At 39.5% G+C, this 24,026-nt stretch overlaps 2 protein-coding genes across 3 annotated transcripts; one reads left to right on the forward strand and one right to left on the reverse strand.

Annotated features, from left to right (window-relative positions):
- Positions 1-171: 171 nt before the first annotated feature.
- klhl6 (kelch-like family member 6) lies at positions 172-23,931 on the reverse strand. The gene is made up of 11 exons (XM_082508695.1): positions 23,840-23,931; positions 21,133-21,371; positions 12,577-12,689; positions 7,284-7,359; positions 6,105-6,444; positions 5,859-6,024; positions 3,960-4,409; positions 3,628-3,865; positions 3,013-3,215; positions 1,200-1,413; positions 172-981 (listed from the first exon to the last, which is right to left on the reverse strand). Exons 5-11 carry the CDS (start codon positions 6,359-6,361, stop codon positions 683-685), a joined length of 1,827 nt encoding a protein of 608 aa, XP_082364821.1. The 5' UTR covers positions 6,362-6,444; positions 7,284-7,359; positions 12,577-12,689; positions 21,133-21,371; positions 23,840-23,931; the 3' UTR covers positions 172-682.
- Positions 9,834-20,313, forward strand: LOC309691125 (immunoglobulin superfamily member 2-like). Of its 2 annotated transcripts, XM_082508681.1 has the most exons (12): positions 9,834-10,400; positions 11,568-11,942; positions 12,060-12,476; positions 12,602-13,009; positions 13,200-13,565; positions 14,388-14,753; positions 15,576-15,941; positions 16,427-16,798; positions 16,899-17,282; positions 17,408-17,821; positions 18,588-18,980; positions 19,070-20,313. In XM_082508681.1, exons 1-12 carry the CDS (start codon positions 10,328-10,330, stop codon positions 19,267-19,269), a joined length of 4,134 nt encoding a protein of 1,377 aa, XP_082364807.1. In that variant the 5' UTR covers positions 9,834-10,327; the 3' UTR covers positions 19,270-20,313. The 2 variants fall into 2 exon arrangements, with proteins under 2 accessions (XP_082364807.1, XP_082364808.1); XM_082508682.1 differs by lacking the exon at positions 15,576-15,941 and having other exon boundaries at positions 9,835-10,400.
- Positions 23,932-24,026: the final 95 nt, after the last annotated feature.

Raw genomic sequence — 24,026 nt, forward strand, 5'->3', positions numbered from 1 at the left:
CAGGAAATAAATACGGCCAATAGTTCGTCTTTAAAAATATATGTCTTTGACTGTTTTCGTGTCTTAACAGTCGCATTGTTTTGACTTTCACAAAAAGTGTGGAACTCTTAATAACGACATGAGTACTTTTCACCACTTGATGGCAGCACTCACAAGGAAATGGATTACAGGTTCTGTTTGACATGTCAGTTTATTTGTTGATACGCAGGTAACCTGTGTTGCGTTCAAATACCATTGCATTTAATAAATCAGCATTAAAGTGTAGAGTTCAGAGTTAGTTTGCTAATTGAAAACATAAAAGGAAAATCCAAAAGTTAATTTAATTGCTTTTGCATTGCTCTTTCCTTCATTTGCAACTTTAAATTTCTCTGGCAGTTAATAAGAAACTTATAAGATAATGATTTAGCAAATGTTTAATTTTCGTTTTTGTGTTTGTAGACTTATTTTGACCTGTTGTGAGGTTGTAATCCACACTTTTCTGAGAAAGCTTAACTACAAACGCAATGTTTTCAAAACATCATAGTCATTAATTTGTTACAAAACGGTAACAAAGATAAAGTAAACATTGTAATGCATGCAAAAAACCCCAAACATATTTCTTATCTTTGAACATGTTTTTACTCTTCATGCATAATCCTACAACCACTCTTAGCACCATAAGTCCTGTTCACAGACGCCTGTGTCATTGGCTCTCTGAGGCAGGTGTTATTCTGTGTATATGTGTGTAGGACTTCATGAGGGTCACACTGCCATGGTGCGAGACTCCCATTGGTAAAACGCACTCCTCTGTCAAAACCCCCCGGGCGACATCCCAGCACATCACTGTGGAGATGACTTGGTTTTTGTTATCTCTTCCTCCAGTGATGAAAAGTTTGTTGTTACAGGCAGCGATAGCACAGCTTGCCCTCTCCCCCAGACGAGTCACAAGGGTCCAGGAATCAGATAGAGGAGAGTAGCAGTACATGGCATGCATGGCACCACCTGAGACCACAAAGAGAATTGGACAGATATCAAATTAATATACTATATCAGTACGCAGAATCATAATAAAAGTCTGAAAATACATTAAATATATCAAAACCAAAAGCAGTCGTGATGGAAAAGGCTCATGTCAATGTTACTGCAATATTCTAAAAGTTACATATAAATACCATTAACATTAAGTAAGTAAATGTACTTAGTGGGATTTGACAGCTTACCAACTACATAGATGCAGTTCTTGAATGTAACAGCATTAGTGCATTTAGTTTCAATGGGTATGGGTGCTTTCAGTTCCCAGCCGCCTGTCCCTGGCTCCCAGCATTGGACCCTATCGGTGGCCAGCTTTCCATTCGGCCCACCACCAATCACATAGATCCATCTGTCAAAGCTTGCAGCAGCAAATGAGCTCACACCTACTGCAAGAGGTGTCACCTGCAGTAAATAAGAGGCGTATATAAGTATGTCTGAATCAAAACAGTAAGGCAATTTAAAAAGCTAAAAGATCTAAACAAAAGACGCTAACTTAAAAATTATGTTAGCTGCAACTGATGATAGAACACCACAGGCAGGTGAAAGTCCAAAACTGAAAACTTTACTTTCAGGCTGGAGATCACACATAAGTCAGTTATTGAGGTAAATAAAATAGGAAAGAAACAGGCATAGGATCAAAAGTTAAATGGGATGGAATTTCTGAACAGGAAAAGAAAACACATAGAATACAAATGCAGATAATAGCAGAAAAGCTGAACTCTCGAAAGTAACATAAGTAACTTATGTGACACGTGAGGTATAGTAAAACCTAAGTTCTAAAAAAACTGGGCCACTATGTAAATTGTAAATAAAAAAACGCATTGCAATGATTTACAAATAGCACAAACCCATATTTTAATGTTTAAACTGAGAGATTTTACTATTTTGTCAAAAAATATTTGTTTATTTTAAGTTTGAGCAACAGTTGTCTAAAAAGTCCACAAATGCTGTAAAATGTAAATCTGAAAGAAGATTTTGCAACAAAATGGAAAATAGAAGAGACAAATTCCAATTTGAAATTCTTTTTAGAGCATATGGGCGCTGTGACCTCTGACTTATCAGCACTCAGTTCAAAAGCCTTCATCTCTGATGGTATGCTGGGGGCAATAGTGGCTATGGAAATGGCAGCTTACACAGATTGACACATGTTTTAGAGCAAAGTGTCTCTTCCAGATAGCCTTTTCTCACAGAAATTATTGCATATTTCAGCAAGACAATGCTAAACTGCAGCCTACAGCAGCATGGCTTCACAGAAGAAGAGTCAGTGTGCTGAACTGGCCTGAATGCAGTCCAGACCTTTTAGCAACTGCAAACATTTGTCAGATTATGAAATGAAAATTACGACAAAGAAGACCCTACACTGTTTAGCAGCTTTAACCCTCTATCAGACATGGAGGAAAATTTTTTCCTTAACATCCCAACACTGGTGTCCTCAGTTCCCAGACATTTACAGACTGATGTAAAGAGAAGAGGAGATGCTACACAATCACAAATCTCCTTGCCCCAACTTTTTAAAAACACGTTGCTTTCATCAAATATGTTGCTTTTGTGAAATTCCAAATAATTTTATTTTTATCTCAAGATCTTACATGTCATAAGTTTAAACATGCAATATGTTTTATGTGTTCTGTTGTGAATAAAACGTGTTATTATGAGAGTTGCAAAAAATCAAATTCTGTTTTTATGTATGTTTTCCACACCTTCCCAACTTTTGAGGGGAACTGGAGTTGTATATACTGCACTAGGTTAAAGAAGAATATATTAGATGAGAAATCGCTCATCGAAGATGGTGGTGCAGAAAACTGGGAGCAACACCCAGAGTACATGATAAAAACAAGACTGTCCAAATAAAACAGATTTGAAAACATGAATTAAAATGCTTTTAAAATGCATTAAAATGCTGCGCAGGTTGAAGTTGTTGGTAATTCCTTTTTGCTTACTTTTTATTAGGAACTACAAACTATACCCTTCACATATATACAGTACATATATTGTGTTTACCTGCATCCAGCGATTATGAAAGGGATCATAGGCCTCAACACTAGAAAGCCTCTGAACTCCATCAAACCCTCCCAGTGCGTACACTTTCCCACAATGAACTGCCATCTTGTGTCTCCAGCGCCCAGTCGACAGGGGCTCGATTTGGATCCACTTGTCCAGGGCACCATTGTATTTCCAGACATCATGCTGTGTCTCCTTACCTCCTACAGCAACAAGACCATTAGAGACAACTGTGATTATCTGTACAAATATTGCATTCATTCCAAAATACTGACATATCACCAAGTCTTTAGTAATAACTCTGCATAAGTTATCATGCTGTTTAAAGATGGAGAAATCCTGCGTGCTAGTCATAGCATTTACAGTCTGCGTGTTCCACTTAACTAGAACTGTCAGTTCCTGCGTTGGGAAACACCTAAAACCACAGCAACTGTTAGAGCAGAAATAATGTCACGACTTCCTGTTGTTTTGTTTTGTTCATACTATAAATTCCTAAATTCTCATTACATTTGAATACCAGTGAAGTGCACACTTCACGGGTAATAACAACAAGGAGCAATCGTCACAATTTCACAAGTGAAGCCTTTCTATGAAAAAAAGAATATGTTCACTCACCAGATATGTATACTTCATTGTGGAAAGTGACACAAGCAAATTCCACCCATTTTCTATTTTGGGACTCGTCCTCTAACTCTGTCATTGGCATCCTGGCGACCTCCAGGCGGCTGCGTCTGAGAGGGTCCAAACATGTGACAGTGGAAATGAAGCGTTCGTCTTTGGTGCAGCCTCCAATGATCAAGAATACTTCTGACAGAAAGTGCTGCACACGTGGTTTGGTTCGTTCTGAGACCACCTGTTAAAAAGGTCAAACATATATGAAACTTGGACATGAGACAAACAGTGATTAACAACAATAAAGCACAATATGCCCAGCGGTTTATACTGACCTCCCTGCCAGAGAGATGATAAATTCGGGCCTCTTGCAACAAAGGAAAAGCTTCGCTGCACCGTCGTATCAGCTCATCTGACTCCACTTTCTCAACAAAGTATGCCGGCTCCAGCAGCGGCAACCGTACGTGCGTAAGCAACCTGGCCAGTGAGGGATAGCGTTCATCCTGCCGGGCTCTTACCCAGTGCATGAGTGCTTCAAAAACACACTCCTCACATTTCACATCCAGGTCATCCCTCTGCAGGATAGTCTCCAGAGATTCCACTGGCAGCTCCAGGAAGTCCTGCTGCTGGACCACTTGAGAGAATTGAGTAGTAATATAGTCCTGAGCTCTGGCGCGCAGGGCTGACAGGGCATGTCTGTCAGCCAGATTTAAGATGCCAATACAGGTGTCTAGCTGCATAGACTTGCTGAGAAAGCTAGAGCATGCATCTACCACACGAAGGAACTAAAGAGACAAAAAGAACAAAGGCATCGGTTAAAGCTATTTGTAGCTGATTAAGCTGCTCCAAATTGGCAATTACAGCTATAGTTGGATTTTAAGGGCTTAGAATTTTCTTGTTGGTAAACTGGCTGTAAATCAATTCTGTCCCAGTGCACTTCCTTTGTAAGCGATGGGGGACTTTTTCTGCAAAAAAATGCCTTCTAAAGTATAACACAGTCAAACATTTGTATGCAGTGAGTCCTCAGACGTCTGTCAGCGTCAGACCAAACAACTGTTTTCTTATTTGCAGCAAGAAAACAATCCAACAGTGGACAGTAATAGAATTTTGGACTAAAGAGGCCCACAGTTTTCCCCAGTGCCCACTTTGCTTATCTAATTGCCATAGCCTGAATTTATATAAGCTTTTGAAAACCTGCGTTTGAAATTCAACAGATTCGCTGTGGATATTTTTATCTATCACTTGCAGCAAAAGCATTCACAAAGCTCTTTCACAAAGCCAGTATAAAATGAGATACCTGATTAGTTTTTTTAAGGATATAAAATAAAATAAAATTTAGCCTCATACGATAATCTTAACCCTAACTCTTAACGTGATCTTAACCTTGCTTCTTAGTTACGCTGACAATCCAGCAAGAGTGCCTGAAGAAATTATCATCAAAATTTAACACCCAAAGCGTTTTTGCAAAAATAGAAGCACACAAACACAAACACCTGCCTCCTCTGCAGTGTGGCACAGCTGTGTAGTTAATTTAAGCCCTTATGGAAAAATGATCCTGAGTGTAAACAACTGACCAACTTTCACTTCCCTCTTAGCAAAACCAATTTCTCATTCAATCATGTGTTTGTTCCCTTTACGCAAGGAAAAAACTGAAGTAAGAAGCTGATAGCAGTTTCAAAAATTTAATTACAGTTCCACATCACAACACCAAATCCATCATCCCGATTAGAAATAAATGGTTTGCTTTCTGCTGCTAACTCAGCACGAGGCGTCTTCATTCCTTTGATGGCCTATTTGTTCCAACTGACTTTACATGCAGGTGGTTAAAATGTAAGAGATATAAAAAAGTTTGTATGAACCGATGGTGTTGATGGTTTAAAAATTCATTGAAAGAGATCATTTCCAAAAGCCTTTTTCAAGTTAAACTCGACTAAAACAACTTTCAGTCAGATTAATTATAAATTTTATGGTTGATTTATTTTATGGACTTAAATTCAAGCTGTGCTGCCTTTATGTGAAAAACATGTTAAGGTCAAATGTCTTTGTAAAAAATGGTTCACTTGGTCTTTAAAGTCTAAATTCACACCTCGATTTGTAGAACTTTTTTGCCTCCGCTGTTTGATTTCACTACATCTTTACATTGGTGTTAAAAATGTCAATGACCTGGCATCAGACAATGATTTTGCAAAACAAAAACCCTGATTGAGCAACAAAGATCAGTTAAGCTGCTTTACCTGAAACTGACTGGCAGCCTCGAGTATTCTCTGGACATTCGAGTGTGTGAGGAGAGCTCGGCTGGTGTAGGTATACTCCAAGAGACAGTGCATCGTCCCGCTGTCCAAACCTTTCATTTCCACACGTTCCTCATGACTCTCCTTGAGACCGCTGCAAAACATTGCCCTGTAGAGACCGGCCATAATTTGTGAGTAAAACAAGTAGGCCCGAGATCACGACACAGTTAAGACCAGATGATGATTTACCTGAAGTAGTGACTTGCAGCCGCCAGAATCGCTCTATGGCAAGCGAAGTCATGACCCTGAACGCGCAGTGTCACATCAGTCAATTCTCTGTTCACTCGTAGGGTTTCCATCCCTTTCTGGAGCTCCATGGGCAGACCTCCATCTTCCCAACGTAACTCACTTGGTCCTGTTACATTCCCTTTCTCCTCGTTCACGTTGGACTCCTCAGCGAGAAGCGGCAAAGGACAGTCTGTAGTCCTCTCCAGTGAGTCACTCATCTTTCAAACCAGCAGAGCTTCAAAACTCCCTTTCTGCAGAAGAGCAGCATGCAGCCACCTTCAGAAACACCTGCACACGTAGCCTACATAGAAAGTGAACAAACATGTGTGGTTTACGCTTGCAGCAGTTCTTTTGCTTTGAGAAGTGGATTTGTGTTTTTTCCTGTCTTCTTCATACTTCCTATTCCTGTTCTGTAAGGGACATGCGTATGCATAACACTTCCCCTTCGTCTTCAGCTGAGTAAATTTCTCTCTAAGCTAGACAGTTTTTTTTGCCTTTCTTTGTTTTGTTTTTTTCACAGACAATGATGGCAGGTCTCTTCTATGAAAAAGATGAGTGCAAAAAAAAAAAAAAAGAAAAAAGAGAAAGAAGTCTGCTCAGCAGCTTAACTTAGGTGGGATAAAAGTATTTCATCTCAAACATAAGCGGAACGCTCCTGTGAACTCCTCATCTTGAGTTTTCTTGCATCACGCCATCACACTGGCGCCATAAGTCCAAGTTTAACTAGAAGGCTACCTTTTTATGTCTAAACCAGCAGGTTGTATCATGCTGGGAAACATGAAAGATGACGTGCTTGTCTTCCCATACGTGAGAAAGTCCCTCAAACCCCTAGAGGCATTCATTCACGACCATTTTGACGTATGCCAGTCTAAAGAACTCCGTGGTTGCGTAAGTTTGTGATTCATCAGAAGAGGAGCCTTAGATTGTGACATTTTACCAGATTTAGAAGCCTGAGACGGTAAAAGTGTCTTGGTAAACACAGCAAAAAGCCGAAAAACAAAACAAAAAACCCCACATTGTTTTATGTTTTTGTCCTTAATTACTATTGACAACAAAAAGGCAGCACTCTGCCCTCCAATATACATTTTATGTATTGGTATTGTGCAGTCATTCAAATGCAAAGTAGTAAGATAAACTCACTGGCAACTCTATTAGATGCATTTTGCTCATTCTGGGTTGGCCCTCCTCTCTGCCTTCATAACTGCCTTGATTCTTCCTGTAGATTCAACAAGGTGTTGGAAACATTCATCAGAAATTTTGGTCCATACTGACATGATGGCACTATCCTGTTAGAAGCAGCTATCACAAGATGGTCACATTGTGGTCATGAAGGTATGGACATGTTCAGCAGCAATACTCAGGTAGGCTACAACATTTAAATGATTTTCATTTGGTAGTAAAGGGGCCAAACTGTCCCAAGAAAATCTCTCCTGCATCATCACACCTCCAGCAGTGTAAACCGTTGATACAAGGTAGGATAAACCCATCTTTTCATGTTGTTTATGCCAGATTCTAACCCTACCAGCAGACTCATCAGACCAGACAGCATTTTTTTCCCCATCTTCAGTCTTTGTAAACTCTAGACTCAGTTTCCTGTTCTTCACTGACAGAAGTGGAACCTTGACACGTTTGATATGTTATGCGTTCAAGTTGCTCTTATGCCTATTTTGGTTGTAACGAATTGTTCCTGTCATTTCAAAGCAGGTCTGACATTCTCCTCTGACCCCTGCCATCAAAAAATACATTTTCACATACAAAAAATGTGTGGTTGATGTCTCACTGGATCTCTTCTCGTTTTCTGACCATTCTTTGTAAATGCTAGAGATGATTTTGTGACAAAATCCCAACAGATTAGCAGTTTCTGAAACACTATAACCATGTTCAAAGTTACTCAGATCATATTTTTTCTCATTCTGATTTGTTTGGTTTGTTCATAGTTTGTTTGTTTGTTCAAGTATTTTTAAGCAATGGTTATATAGTCCTTCTTCAGCTCTTTAAAAGTTTTTTTTCTCCTTTTTTTTCGACATGTTGATGTTTTTCCACTCATTTTTAGCCCAGTCTTTGTATCTGACCATTTTCAGAGCATTTCTGACAAGTTTGTTGAGCCACTTGACTTCAATGAATCACTGAAGCATTAAAAAAAGGAACTTCAATCAGTGTTGTGTCTACACAACAATGCTTTATTTGTCCCCATTTGCTTTAGTTGAAGACAACATCTTTTAACAGGCATAAAATTTTGTTTTTGCACCAACAAAGTGATTCTAAAAGAGATATCATATACCATATCATATACCATATTCCATATCTCACCATATTGTGTAGTATGTCTTTAAAACCTTTAGGGAAAACAGGACAAGACTAAAACTTGCGACACAAATGAACCTTATTTGAAGATCATATCTTAACAAGAAAAAAGTCCAGGGGTGAGGACCTGGAGGACCTGCCACAAAACCTGAAAAATGCATCTGGCCCTTCACCTAGTCATCTACTGTTCATTGAAACACCATCAGAAATGGTATCTTTGAAGGGTGGATGTCAAGAAGCCATTCTTAAGGAAAGGAAACAGGGAGAAAAGGCTGAGATATTTCAAATTACACAAGAACTGAACTGAAAATCAGTTGCAACATGTCATATAGAGTGATGACTCCAAATTTGAAATTTTTGGTTAAAAGCTGTAAAACAGTAAGTGTTATACATGTGTCATTACACACATCTGTAAAACACTGTGGAGGTTTTGGGGCTGAATTTCAGCCAGTGGTGTTGGGAATCTAAAATTGTTAAAATTGATGGAATTATGAACAAAAAGTTCACTGTCAATGCAGTAAAAGTCATGGACTGGCCTCCCCAAAGCCCAGACCTGTACATTACTAAAGCAGGGATCATCTTGATACAGAATGGAGAAAAAGGCAGAACTCTATTTATGACCTTAAATACAATATTACCATTTATCTTTGCACATGAATACCTTCCTGCACCTATCTGTCATTTTCCAGTATATACCACAACAACCATCAGCATAATATTGGCCACTTTGGGATGTTGTTAAAGAAATGAGGGGTGTTTTAAAACGTATGCACAGTAATGCACCTAACAAAGTGATGGATGAGTGTAGATTATAACAAAATACTTTATTAGTTATTAATAAGCTACATCATGGCATCATTTTCCCCCACTGTTTTTGAATTCACAATAGTCATTCTGGATTGAAATATCACTTATGGGCTTCTTAAATCCTGTATTTCTTCTGCATACATCATTAAATTTTCTTGTTTGTATGAACTTGATAAAATGTTTACCCCTTCTCTTTCTTAGCTTGTCTCTATTATATCAAACGTTTTCCACCATGTTTAAACGGTCTAAATGTTGAAACGCTGATTTGACTGTGTAGAACTGTACGTCTTTCTGGTCTCCACCAGATGGCAATATTGCGTCATTAATCTACAGGAATGTTCAAACAGACGCATTCACTGTTTGCAAAAACTGGGTCAAACTCAGATGGGGACCGTTAAAGGGTCGTTTCTAAGCAACGCAACTTGACCGCAACCACGTTATCTCACAAGTCGCCTATGCAACAATATGATCATGCTATGAAAATATATTTTAAAGGAAGTCGATGAATAATCGAAAAGTTACATGTGTTTTCCCAAAAAGTTCATTCCGTCCATCTGGAAGTCTCATCTCAGTCGCAGCTGACTGCAGGTTTCCCCCCAACCTTGTAAACAGTATAGCTCTGCACAATGACTGAAACTAGCACCAAGTTTCAGTCATTATGCAAAAGTTGAGACTGAAGAAGTCGCTTGGGTGAGTGACGAAACGTTTCTCCCTCTGAAAACGCTACATAGAAATGAACAGAATGAACGGTTTGGTGACCCACTTATGAGCCCGCTCGGCTTAAGGTTGTCTAACCACGCGTGTAACCATCCAATGTTTCGATCGAGGATGGAAAAAAAACGAGCGATGTTACTGATCTCCACCAATCCACCTGCACACATACACAAAAGTCATGAATAATGTGCAGTATGCAGGAAATATCTCAGACTTCCTCTTGCTCTAGGTCACCGACAGGAAACATAAACCACTTTAACAAGTGTGAAAAGACACAGGCAGATTTTCACACAGACTAAGAACTTGATCACAGAGGCTATGCCGAGGACGTAAAGTGCTGAGACTGAAGCTGAAGGTTCATGATGAGTTGTTTCCTGCTCTCGGTTTGGAGGTCCAGTTTGATTCTCTGCCTGGGTCAGCTTTTGCGTTGTGGTAAGTGGTACACTGGCTTCCTTTAGCTGGAGTGGATTCTAGTCAGTGACCTCGAGGATTCACTGGAGATGTCAGAATATTAACTGTGTTAAAGTAAGCTGTTGGTAAGAACACACTGTATGTCCATTTTGAATAGAATAAAAATATAGAATTACCATCAGTACATTTGCATGTTAAGCTCATTGTCTTTGGTAAAGCTAAAATATTGTCTGTGTTGTTTGCGAAAGCAAATTAGCTCCGAATTATTTTCATGCATCATTTGCATCATGAAATAGGTAGCAATAAATGTTTCATGGGTCTGGATTTTGACCCAGTGTTTTGTTTTTAAAGTGTGGAATTTAAAGTGTTCAATATTCCCCTTGTGTATAGGCTATATTATTATATATTATCCCCCTTGTAGTCTGAGTGTTTCCTCAGCTGCCCTCCTGTCGTTTAGATTCCATGTTTCCTCGTATTTCCCAGTTTAATTTGTTCAATTTTGGTTTCTCTTATTTTATACCTTTACGATCAGTGTTAATAGAAAGCTCACTTTATATTAACTTGTTCCTGCCTGTCAGTGTCTCCTGCATTGGGGTCCTCATTCAGTTTCACATCATCTGCAGGCTGCAGATCTTGACAAAATGTTTGCTTTCTCTGGGGAAAAAATATTTCCTACATGAAGGAAAATAAAGTGACTCAAGAAAACAAGCAGTTTTTACTTGGATGAAAAGAAGACGATTGTACACATTATTTGATTTAATTAGATTTCTATCACGGTCTGAATAGCACTCCTATCCTCGTAATCTTCGTCTAGACTTGTAAGACTACCTCAGACAGTTTGTGACAGGAACCCACAGTTTCCTTAAAAAGGAACTAACAAAAAACACAGTCACATGGCTGATTGTGGCCATCACCTGGAGGGTGAATATATCTTTTTTCAAAACTTGCAAACATTTTTTCTTTTTTTATCCGAAATGTCATAAAAACCATATTTTTGCAGAAAATAACTTAACAAATAAAAAAATATATAAATCTTTCTGAAAATATTGTGTATTCATTCTATCATTCATTTGTAACATGCCTGCAACATATATGTTAGATACTTTAATACTTATAAATACACAAGTGGCACTTTGAAGTTGCAGGATTCAGATGACTTCATTTGTGTTTTGTCTCTGCTTTACTCAGGAGAGGCCAGAGTGAAAACTGAAGTACAAGCTGGGCCTCTGTATCGTGTGTTAGGCGCTCCCCTCTACATCACCTGCAGTGTGAGTGGCTTCAGAAGTGAAAACACTGACAAACATTTTGAATTCCGTATGACGAAGCCTTCAAACCCAGACTTTGAGATCCAAATCATCAGTTCACATGAAGATACTTTTGGATATTCTTCTCACCTAACCCGTGTGAGAAAAAATGAAATTGCTTTGAAACGCCTCTCACCAAACTCAGTCCGCTTCGAGATAAAAAGCCTGCAGAAAACTGATGAAGGGGAATATGAATGTACTGCAGTCAACTTAGAAGGTGCTTATGATGGAGAGTATTCTGATAAGACAGTCGTTAAAGGTAATCAATCACCATCCTGATTTTCAGTCATAACGCTTGAATGTGTCTTCATGTAGGTATGGTACAGATGATGTCAGAGCATTCATGACTTTTGATTTCTCTGATGTGGTTTCATAGTGATTGAAGACTCCTTGAGTGTCTCATCATCTGCTTCCACACCACTGAGCTTAAACGAGGGTGAAGCTCTGACTTTAACATGCCTGGCCTCTAGCAGCACCATCCAGCACACCCATCTGTCTGTTGCCTGGTATCTCCATAAAGATGGACAGGAGGACGCTCAGCCTATCATTTCTCTGAATAGAGATTTTACACTGAGCCCAGGCCAGGGGTTTGAAAGGCGTTACCAAGCAGGTCTCATACGCTTAGATAAATGGGGAGAGGCCTCGTACAGCCTAAAGATGGCTGAGGTTGAGCCATCAGACCAAGGTAGGATCTACTGCCAGGCTCAGGAGTGGATCCAAGATCCTGATGGCTCCTGGTACATCATCATACAGAAGAATGCAGAAGAAATGACCCTGACAGTTAAAGCCACAGGTTGGAATTTTACTCAGTCGTGCTATATTTATAACACATCTTGATATTGGTCAGCACATTAAATTTACTTATCCTATAGACACCTGTGTGGATGTCTCACTGTTTTCATTTTTTGTCTTGAGTAGAGGTGGTGGAGCCATCGTCTCCGTCTCTGGCAGTGGAAATCTCAGCACAGCCGGCAGCGCTGCAGGAGGGGCAGGAGCTGATGCTGTCCTGTAATATAAACACACAGGACGTGGAGAAAAGATTCTTCTCTGTAGCATGGCTCAAGGGAAGTGTGGAGCTGGCCCGCATTGGTCCCACAGGCGTTCTCACTGTGGCACCGGAGTACAGTGTTCGACAGAAAAATGGAGAGCTCAGAGCTGCCCGAAGCGGGAACAGAGATTACCGTCTCATCTTAAAGCCTGTGAGAACTGAGGACCAGGGAGAGTATATCTGTACAGTCTGGCCTCAAGAGAGAGGCCAAGATGATACTTTTATTGAGGGAGAACCCAAAGACTCCAGCCCACAGCGGGTCAGCGTCTCAGCCACAGGTGTGTCAAAGTGAACAAATTCCGGGTTTAACTCTTTTCCCTTTTTCATTGTTAATTTTATCTGTAGTTATTAAGGATTACACAAGGTGATTTTTCTTATTTGTTTTTACTGTTAGTGAAATTGAATTATTTTATTATTAACTTCTCAAACACAGCAGTACTATTTGTCTGTTGCCTCATCTCCTCACAGAAAACAGGCTGACAGTCAAAATGCAGCAGGCTGTAAATGTGGCCGAAGGGGGCGGGCTGCATCTCTCCTGTAAAGTGGATGGGGTTCAAGGTCAGCTCTCTGTCACCTGGCAACACAAATCAACACCAACGGCCCCGTTCACTGAGATCATCAGCATAAGTCAGGAGGGTGTTACAGAGATAGCAGAGGAGTTCGTTAGTCGCAAAGTGAAGGTGATGCGTCCAGCTACTCACAACTTCACCTTAGCGCTTGATGAGGTCACACTGTCTGATTCAGGAGTGTACCAGTGTGCTGTGTCTGAGCGCAAACCTAACGGCAAGACTCACAACCAGGCACAAACTACCACTGTGACAGTGATTTCTATAGGTAAGATGTGTCTGTGTGTTTGTGTAGTACAAACTATGTAAGATATGATATTACCTTCATTGTAACAGGTGTTTCTATCATAAATTCTAACACTTCTTTGTTAAACTACACTTCAAATATTACAGAAGAAATAGCAAAGTAAAAAGTGGATTTTGGTCAGCTTGACTATTAATCTGTTTACTTGTAGATATATTCATTAAACCATTTAGCCCATAGTAATATATTACAAGATAATGGCATAAAAACACCCGAAACATACTGTACTGATATTGAGAGTCTTAATGTAATCCTTTGGGAACCCTTCTTTTGTTTACTGAACAACATTAAATCAAACGTTACATTTCCCCACAGGAAATCTAGATGGAATACGTCTGCAAAGCAAAATCATGTTGTTTAGTGGATTTACTCTTTGCATTGTCATAAGTCAAGATTTTAGGTTTCCACATCTCAACACTCAACAATCAGATTGCACATTTATCACCAGCGAGCAAAAAATATTTTGTTTTATGTATTTTTTTTAGCTGAATTGTGAGTGCGGCTTTCAGAAAACAAAACTGTCTTCAGAATGTTTGACTGAACTTTATGTTTTGTAGCATTTTAGCCCCAGGGTCTGTCATAGTGAACACACACACTCAGTTATTCAGGGTTTATTTCACTTTCCTTTTTACATTGTTGATTTTACCTGCTGTTATTAAGGCTCACTTGTAGTTTCAAAGTGTTAGTTTTCTTATTTATGTTTTTGCTGTTTGTAAAATTACTTTTTCTATGACTATCTTCTCAAACACAGCAGTACTATTTGTCTCTTGCCTCATCTCCTCACAGAAAACAGGCTGACAGTCAAAATGCAGCAGGCTGTAAATGTCACCGAAGGGGGCGGGCTGCACCTCTTCTGTAAAGTGGATGGGGTTCAAGGTCAGCTGTCTGTCACCTGGCAACACAAATCAACACCAACGGCCCCGTTCACTGAGATCATCAGCATAAGTCAGGAGGGTGTTACAGAGATAGCAGAGGAGTTCGTTAGTCGCAAAGTGAAGGTGATGCGTCCAGCTACTCACAACTTCACCTTAGCGCTTGATGAGGTCACACTGTCTGATTCAGGAGTGTACCAGTGTGCTGTGTCTGAGCGCAAACCTAACGGCAAGACTCACAACCAGGCACAAACTACCACTGTGACAGTGATTTCTATAGGTAAGATGTGTCTGTGTGTTTGTGTAGTACAAACTATGTAAGATATGATATTACCTTCATTGTAACAGGTGTTTCTATCATAAATTCTAACACTTCTTTGTTAAACTACACTTCAAATATTACAGAAGAAATAGCAAAGTAAAAAGTGGATTTTGGTCAGCTTGACTATTAATCTGTTTACTTGTAGATATATTCATTAAACCATTTAGCCCATAGTAATATATTACAAGATAATGGCATAAAAACACCCGAAACATACTGTACTGATATTGAGAGTCTTAATGTAATCCTTTGGGAACCCTTCTTTTGTTTACTGAACAACATTAAATCAAACGTTACATTTCCCCACAGGAAATCTAGATGGAATACGTCTGCAAAGCAAAATCATGTTGTTTAGTGGATTTACTCTTTGCATTGTCATAAGTCAAGATTTTAGGTTTCCACATCTCAACACTCAACAATCAGATTGCACATTTATCACCAGCGAGCAAAAAATATTTTGTTTTATGTATTTTTTTTAGCTGAATTGTGAGTGCGGCTTTCAGAAAACAAAACTGTCTTCAGAATGTTTGACTGAACTTTATGTTTTGTAGCATTTTAGCCCCAGGGTCTGTCATAGTGAACACACACACTCAGTTATTCAGGGTTTATTTCACTTTCCTTTTTACATTGTTGATTTTACCTGCTGTTATTAAGGCTCACTTGTAGTTTCAAAGTGTTAGTTTTCTTATTTATGTTTTTGCTGTTTGTAAAATTACTTTTTCTATGACTATCTTCTCAAACACAGCAGTACTATTTGTCTCTTGCCTCATCTCCTCACAGAAAACAGGCTGACAGTCAAAATGCAGCAGGCTGTAAATGTCACCGAAGGGGGCGGGCTGCACCTCTTCTGTAAAGTGGATGGGGTTCAAGGTCAGCTGTCTGTCACCTGGCAACACAAATCAACACCAACGGCCCCGTTCACTGAGATCATCAGTATAAATGAGGAGGGTGTTACAGAGATAGCAGAGGAGTTTGTGAGTCGCAAAGTGAAGGTGATGCGTCCAGCTACTCACAACTTCACCTTAGTGCTTGATGAGGTCACGCTGTCTGATTCAGGAGTGTACCAGTGTGCTGTGTCTGAGCGCATAACTAATGGCAAGACTCACACCCAGACACAAACTACCACTGTAACAGTGATTTCTATAGGTAAGATGTGTCTGTGTGTTTGTTACCTACATTACAACAGGTTTTTCTTCTTATTGAGTGTTTTGATTTGTTTAATAATAAATTAGCAAAGTAAATATGTGGATTTTGATCTGCTTGGCTATTGATCTGTTTATTTGCAGATATGTCCATTGAACACTTTAGCTCATAGTGATATATCACAAGAAAATGCTAGACAAATATCCAAAACCTGATATTGAGATCTTGTCACCATTGGGAATCCTTCCTTTGTTTACTGTACCCCTGCAATTAAACCAAACTTTAGATTTACAAGCAATGTTCTTTGCTTTTACGTAAGAAATGAAGGGTGACATAACAATAGCCATATTGTGTAGACTGAGAAGCCAGTTGTGGTTTTGTAGCCATGTATTCACATCTCCTTTTTGCTTTCAACACTAATGATTGCTTGATCACCAGCTTCTCCTTTCTTACTTGCTGTCACTGACTATTTTGGATTTTTGTGTCAGACACGCTGATGGGAGTGTCTCTAAGCAGTCGCAAGACTCGGGTGACTGTTGGAGAAAAATTGGAGTTGATGTGCCGGGTCAAAGGTCCACACATGCCGGTAACAGTGACTTGGAGCGTGCAACGTGAGGCTAAAACACCAGACACCATCCTGACACTTTCCCCTGATGGCACCATCAGTTGGTCTGCAGATCAGAACCACTACCAGCTACAAGTAGAAAGCAGAAAAACTGAAGTCATGTACCATCTGCTGGTCATTGGTACCAGCCACAGAGAAGGAGGAAGCTACCAGTGTAATGTGTCTGTCTTACTGAAGAATGTACACAAGGAGTTGAAAGCATCCAATCAGCTTTCTGTGATAGTAATCAACCCAGGTACTGCCAGCTGCAGCCATTTTGGGGCATCATTAAATAAAAAGAGTAATTTTTTCCCTGTTTCCTCAGAAAATAATGAAAATGTTGTCTCCTTTTCTAGTAAGCAGGCTTGATGTGTCACCTATTCCTGCGTTGACAACAAACATGAACACTGACATAACAATAACATGCTCCATCATCACAAAAACGTCTGAATCATCACTCTATTCGATCACCTGGCTGCATGAGGAAAATGCCGGAAATAAGACCATTGTAAGCTTGGACCGGAATTCCATAGTAACGGAATCCCAGGTGGACCTGCGTCAGCGAATCAGCATGAGGCGCAGCAAAGGACCCACTTTTGAACTGATTATTCGGCAAGCTCGAATCTCAGATAAAGGTTTATATACATGCAAAGTGGGCGAGTGGCTTCAAGATCCTCGTGGTGAATGGTATCTGCTCTCAACAGTGTCCAAAAGCACAGTGCTAACAATTACTGAGCCTGGTGAATACATTTATTTTTCATACTTCAGAAACATGTTCACATGCCATATACAGTTGGCACCACAATAAATTAAACAGACCATTTAAAAATATATAACTTCATATTAATTTTTTTCCATTCTCTAGCCAACGACCTTCGTTTAGATAAGAAAGAGCAGCAGCTGACTGCCAAAGAAGGAGAAGAAGTCAAGCTCAACTGTAGCATCACCTCAGGAGCTTCTGGTTCTTCGGTTTTCTATCGAGTCATTTGGCATTATGCTGCACACAGTTCTTCTTTGAAGAAAGCCTCCCTGGTGGAGCTTGATCACACCGGCCTGGTGAGTTACCCAGAGAACAAAGACATCAGAGGCCTGCAGGAGCGGCTACGCCTGTCCAGACCCACTCAGAAAAGCTTTTACCTAAGTATTCAGAAAGCCCATGAAGAGGATAGTGGAACCTACTGGTGCCAAGTGGATCAATACCAGCTGGATAATGAAGCTCACTGGCAGCTGAAGGCCTCAGACAGTGGTGGTGCTATCAAAGTCAGTGTAAAAGTAACAGGTATGATCACAGTTTTAGAAGTGTTCTGTTGGGCTCCTAATAGTCTAGCTATTTTGTGAGGTGTATGAATTAAGGATACTTGTAAGCACATTTTAAACCAATTAAGAAGCGGGTGATGTGTTTCCCTTAGTTACAAGTTCTGTGTCAATCCATCTGACCCTAATAGTGGTGGATGACATCAAACAAGACTTAAGTTTCAATCTTAAATTCAAGTCAAAAGATCGTGCTTCAGGCCTTTTCTAATTCTGGGTCTGTACAAAGTCATAGAGAGTTGACATCCCCAGAACAGCCATATGAGAGCACACAGCTTTGGATGTGAGTAAAGCAGCCCCAACCATCCACACTTGTGACTGGAGACCTTTAATGGAACTAGATGAACTTCAGTGGGCAGCCAAATATGACTCAAATCAAGATGCGTTTGCACTGTGAAGCATGCAAAGGTTTTTCTAGTCCCCTCACTGAATGAAGATGGAGCTAGAAATGAACAAGAGACTATCTTTAATCTTCTTGCTGTAACTTTGTATCAGCCATATATAATTTAGTGTTATCATCTAATTGAACTCTATAAAAAAGGAATCAAATGTAATTCCCAAAACCTTGACAAAATGTTCCACTCTTCTCAGTTGTCTTCTGGGCACCTCTCTTGTTTTGCTGTTGATTGTTTCATCTCTTCAAGCTCTCCCTTGTGTGTCAGTATAACTGAATTTCATTAGGTCTCACTGGTTACCTTAATAAACTAAAGGTTTGCTCTTGTCCTTTTTCACAGAAAACAATCTCTCTGTTTCAAAGAAAGATACAGCGATGAATATAAGCAGAAACCAGGATTTGACTTTCCCCTGTAACATCAACAAACAATCCAGCCATGAATCCAAGTTCCAGGTCACATGGTTTTGGCAGAAAGAAATAGAAACTAAACAGCGCCCCATATTCACAGTCTACAGAAACTCGACTCTACAGGACAGGTTTGGGGAGAATGTTCGCCTGAGATACGACCACCCTGACCCCAGCCAATTCAGCCTCACCTTCTTGAACCCTGGTCCTGATAATAGTGGCCTGTATTTCTGTGAGGTAGAGGAGTGGCTGCCTTCTCTGTCTCGTGGGTGGAGAAAAGTTGCAGTGGAAAAGTCAGGGCATTTCAATGTCAGTGTTCTCACACAAGGTAGGCATGTCTTAACACACTTAGTCATTTCTCTCAGTAAATATCACAAGATCATCTGAAAATACCTTTCTTTGTCTTCTTCTTTGCAGGTGATGCTAATGCCGTATCTGAATGCAATACAACAACCTATACAATCGTTATTGCAGTTCTCATCATTATGGTGGTGGTGGTTATATTATTACTGATGTTCAAGGTGTGCAGAAGTAAAGGCTCACAAGGAAAAAACTCATCTTCATCTCTCTGGGCTGAATCAGTACCTATGAACAACAAACCCAGTGGAGACGATTGAACAGCAAAGACATTTTTTTTGGTTTCTTTTAGATATGATGCAAAAATATGTAAAATTTTCCATTTAAATAATTGTGTCCATTCATTTGTTTATAACATTCCATGAAGTAGCTCTGCTGATTTACTTTTAGTACAGGTAGGAAGATTTTTTTTCTTTAGGAGTTAATGAAACTACATTTAGAAAGGCAATTCTCATTTTATAGATACTTCTGCTCATTTTTAAGGCCCGAATGCACAAGCAGCTGAACTGTGGTGAGTCTGTGGCTTCACATCTGCGAAGACGTTGCAATGTAGCACGTTTCCATGCAGTTATAAGCATAAATTGTGGTGAATGTCTAACTAGTTCAGCAATTACTCAACCGGGAAGTGCTGTGGTAATGCTCAGAATGACTGTGTGGTCTTGAAATCCTGCTGAGTTGTCCATGTGGCAGACATTTAAATGTTAGATACTGATTGCCACAATGTTCTTAAGAATTTTCACGAGATACTTACTAATGAAACTTTTCCCTTTTTTGCTATTGTTACAAAATTGTTTTGCTAAAGCTTACAAAAATTGTTTGGTGATGACAGTATTTCTCATTTGCATCTGAGCCATGATGCACAGTGTTATATATGTGTGTATGTGTGTGTTTCATTTATTTTATGTTTGTCACATGCAATCTAGTATTACATTTTTTTCATTGCTGTGGCTTGAAACAATAATTCTGATTTAATTTTTTAACTGAAGATAAAAGGCATCTAAAGAATAGACCTTGACAGTTCATCATTAGATAAGATACTGAATATCAATGGATTGTAAAAATGAACTGCACACATATGGTGGACATAGGTATTGGTCAGCCATTTAAAGCATTTTAATTCATGGTTATTCATCTTGCATTTGTCCCACTGGCTGTTGAGTGTTACTTTTTATGGATTGTATTTCTCTATAAATTTTATTTTTTCAAAAGTTATAGGCTTGGGCAGGTCTACTGCCCCTGAAGGACTGCTTTTATGTTGATGTGAGTGCTTTCAAAGTGAAAAATAAAGTCAGCACTTTGACGTGTCAATGTGTCAAAATAAAAAATATATAAAAAGACATAAATAATAATAGTGTGTGGCTATGTAGGGGCTCATAGGATGCAATGTACTATATATGTGTGCTGTCTCACACTCTGTCATTCTTTCTCTATTTCACTCAATGCTTCCTGCATCACCCTCTATGAATCTTTAAAAGTCCATCTGTGCAAAAGACTAGAATTGAATCAACTTGTTGCCTTTCCTTTTCAGTGAACAGCTGAAAGAAAAGGAAGGCTTTTGTGTGGTGTTTGTATACAAGTTGAGGTAAAACTTGCAGTGTCGCTCTGAAAGATGTGAGAGACTAAAAGAGCACTTTATGGCAGACTGTAGTTCTCTCGGCCTCAGAGAGATGTGCTGTTTTGAATTTGTTGAATTTTACAAAGTGGTGGACTCGGCTCCTTGGTACAGCCTCCCCCTAAACGTTACTGTAATTTCACTTGCTTGTGTTGCCATGGCAATGACTGTCGGGGCAAACAAAAAACCCCAAAAAATTTGGGAGGCAAATCACTGCACAAATGTTGCATTGACGGATATGATTTTATATAATTTTATATGATAGAGGTCAGTGATATTAAAGCAGTAGGCTTACACATTTCCCCTTCTTTTCGTGGGAAATGACACTGAAAGAACACTGCTTTTACAAAAACAATGACTCTGTTTGTCCGTACCTGCATACACAAACAATGAGTAGATTTCATATGTCAGTTGTGCATGCTGCCTGTCTGGTTGTTTAGCACACTTAAATGGCAAAGTGCCAGGAAGAATATTAGTGCCACTTGTAATGTTGTGGATCCCGTGGCCTCACCTCTAGCACCACCATGAGGACATTTTTTGGGTGAAATGTCTAGATAACGTTGACGAACCCCTAGGTTTCCATCTAGCTCCAACAACAGGATGCAATATTTCTTTTCCATCGTGTTGGCAATAATAATAAAGACGATCTGATGGTTGTTAACTTCAGTACAGCTACTGAGTTTTGTGGTCCTTCGATATTGAGTCCAGAACCATCATCAGCTCAAGATTCCAGTGTTCAAGATCCTAAAACTGCAAGAAAAGAAATTCCAATTAGTCCAAAATATAAATGTCAGCAATATTCCCCAACATTTAGACTGCAAACATGTTAAACATTAAGTCTGCTAAAACAACAGCGTGTGAGCACTCATAGAAGGTGACTGCAGTTTCCTGAAGGAACAGAAGATGTCCGGGGAAACCCGCTGGTCCTTATGGGTGGCTCCAAACTGATTCCATAGCCTCTGGTTCACAGCCAAGATCTCCATCCCCCCCAATTTTCTTTAACCTCTTAAACCCCAAGCCTACCTGATCTCCTGCCTTTTGCCCCCGTATCAGGGGGCGTTGGGGCTTAAGAGGTTAATCAAATCTATAATTCTGGAAAACTTAACCCTTATTTCTTTCAATGTTTCTGTAAGTGTGTCTTTCACCTGCATTTTGAGCAGCAGCTTGATGTGACAATGAAACATGCAGGTCTGTGAAACACTGTAAGTCTCAAAATAGGACTTTAGGACAAAGAGATGATCTAATTGAGATGTAGGAATATCATATTGTTCAGTCTATAGCTCAAAAGAAGACTCAAAGTCCTAATGAAGCTAAGAAAAGGTTTCATGATACATGATACTACATGCAATTCACCCATTATTAGCAGGCTTCTGCTTAATTATGTGCCAACTTGAACTGGGAAAAAACTCCTGGTGTTATTTATGTATTGTTCCATAGGAGGTGTGAATAAATTGGGAATCTGTGCCATATATTACTTCTATAGATCCCTAGTTTCTGTTATGATTATAATCCATGCTGATTCAAACAGGGACGAAGCATGGCAGTGCAGGGAAAGGTAAAAACACTTTGCATCTCTAGCTGGTTTTCTTTTTTTGCTGCTAATTAAAAACATCACTGATTGGCATGTGGCCTGTAGAAGCTTCACGGTTTAGCCTACAGAGCATTTCTGGTTTGTTTGCAGTTTCTATTCTGTCTCATTCAGAGTGAATTTCTAATATTTTTATTCTTAAACACATGTCCTGAACAGTTTACACTAGAATACATTTTCTTTCATCATTTCAAGTCTCTTTTCTCTTAACCAGAATTTAATATGGTGAATACGGTAATAAGGATAGATGGATGTTTTCTGATTGATACTCACTTCATAAAATGTTTTTTCCCCATACTACTTTCTGTATTTGTCTCACAAATGTGTATTTTGTTTAAGGACTAATACAGTCTCCTACCTAAAATACTTTCTTAGCATTTCTGTTGAATACATCCATTCATTCTCATCTGCATGCCCAATTCAGGGTCCTGGAGGGGCTGGAGCCTTTCCCAGCCACCACAGGGCGAGGTGTACCCTGGACAGGCCACCAGTCTGCAACAGTGCCAAGGTTTTTAAGAGTAGAAACTGCTACTGTGAAGCTCTTTATGCCTTTTTTGAACATACCTAAGAATATTTTTTATGGCATCAGGGTAGAGAATGACAAACACATAAAACGTTATTTTGTTAATTTTATGAACATTTAAAAATAAAGTCCCCCACTATTTTTAAGTAGTCTGCAAATTAAAATGCCGATTTGAATATGACTGGATAAACTGTACGTCTTTATGTTCTCCACTAGGTGGTACTATTGCCTCATTAATATACAGCATCATTCAAACAACCACATTCAAGCTTGCAAAGTTTGCAGTAAGTGGCCGAATTTAGATGGGGTGGTCCTAAGCAGCATAATTAACTACTTTCTCTCAAGCTGCCTATGCAAGAATCTGATCAAGGATGTAAATGTCAATGTCAAAAACGTGCATTACCTGCTGGGAACGCGCAAAGACATGAGTTTCGTTTGCACGAATTCAGAGGTGGAAGCGACTTGCTGTCTAGCAGGTTTTATTTTTAAGACATGTATTTGTAATGTCTAGCGGTGGTCAGTTTTGCCCTTCTCTCTCCCCACTTGTTTTGGGGAAGCAAGAAAAAAAAAAGAAGCCCAGTTGTCGTTCCAGTTTTTCCACTTCTTCGTGCACTGTTTGGCAATTTCCCGACAGGAATTCACTGACATGTACGAGGCCAGGTGTTCTGGGAATCCATCCTACCCGTTGTTTCTACGCATGCGCACAACACGAATTTCAGTGGCGGACAATCCTACCTATGTGAATATAAGCTACGAACATACTCTGATGGGTAAAATTAAGTGCTAAACCGTCCTACCTTTGTAAATGTGACGTACAAGCATACTTTAACAGCTAAAATTAAGTGGCGAACAATCCTACCTTTGTGAATATGAGCTAGAAGCATCATTTTACAGCTAGAATTCAGTGGAAAATCATCTTACCTTTGTTAATAACAGCTAGACACATACTCTGACAGGTAAATTACGTGTCAAATCATGCTACCTTTGTGAATGTGACCTACAAGCATACTTTAACGGCTAAAATGAAGTGGCAAACCGTCCTGGCTTTATAATTATGAGCATACTCTGATGGGCAAAGTTAAGTGGCAAACCATTATACCTACTTACATTTGTGCTGGAATGAATCTGTGACAGCAGAAATGTGCATAAACTACTTGCGGTAGGACGTTTTGCCAAAGTAGGACGTTTTGTCAGAACACCGGAAATGCACAGGAGCAGTCTGAACAGGCCAATCACAATAGTAGCCGTCTCCCTCAGCGGGACGCGCAATAACATTTCCAAGAAATTGCACGTC

The sequence above is a fragment of the Aulonocara stuartgranti genome (genome assembly GCF_965226115.1).
Source record: "Aulonocara stuartgranti genome assembly, chromosome: 16".
Classification (NCBI taxonomy): domain Eukaryota; kingdom Metazoa; phylum Chordata; class Actinopteri; order Cichliformes; family Cichlidae; genus Aulonocara; species Aulonocara stuartgranti.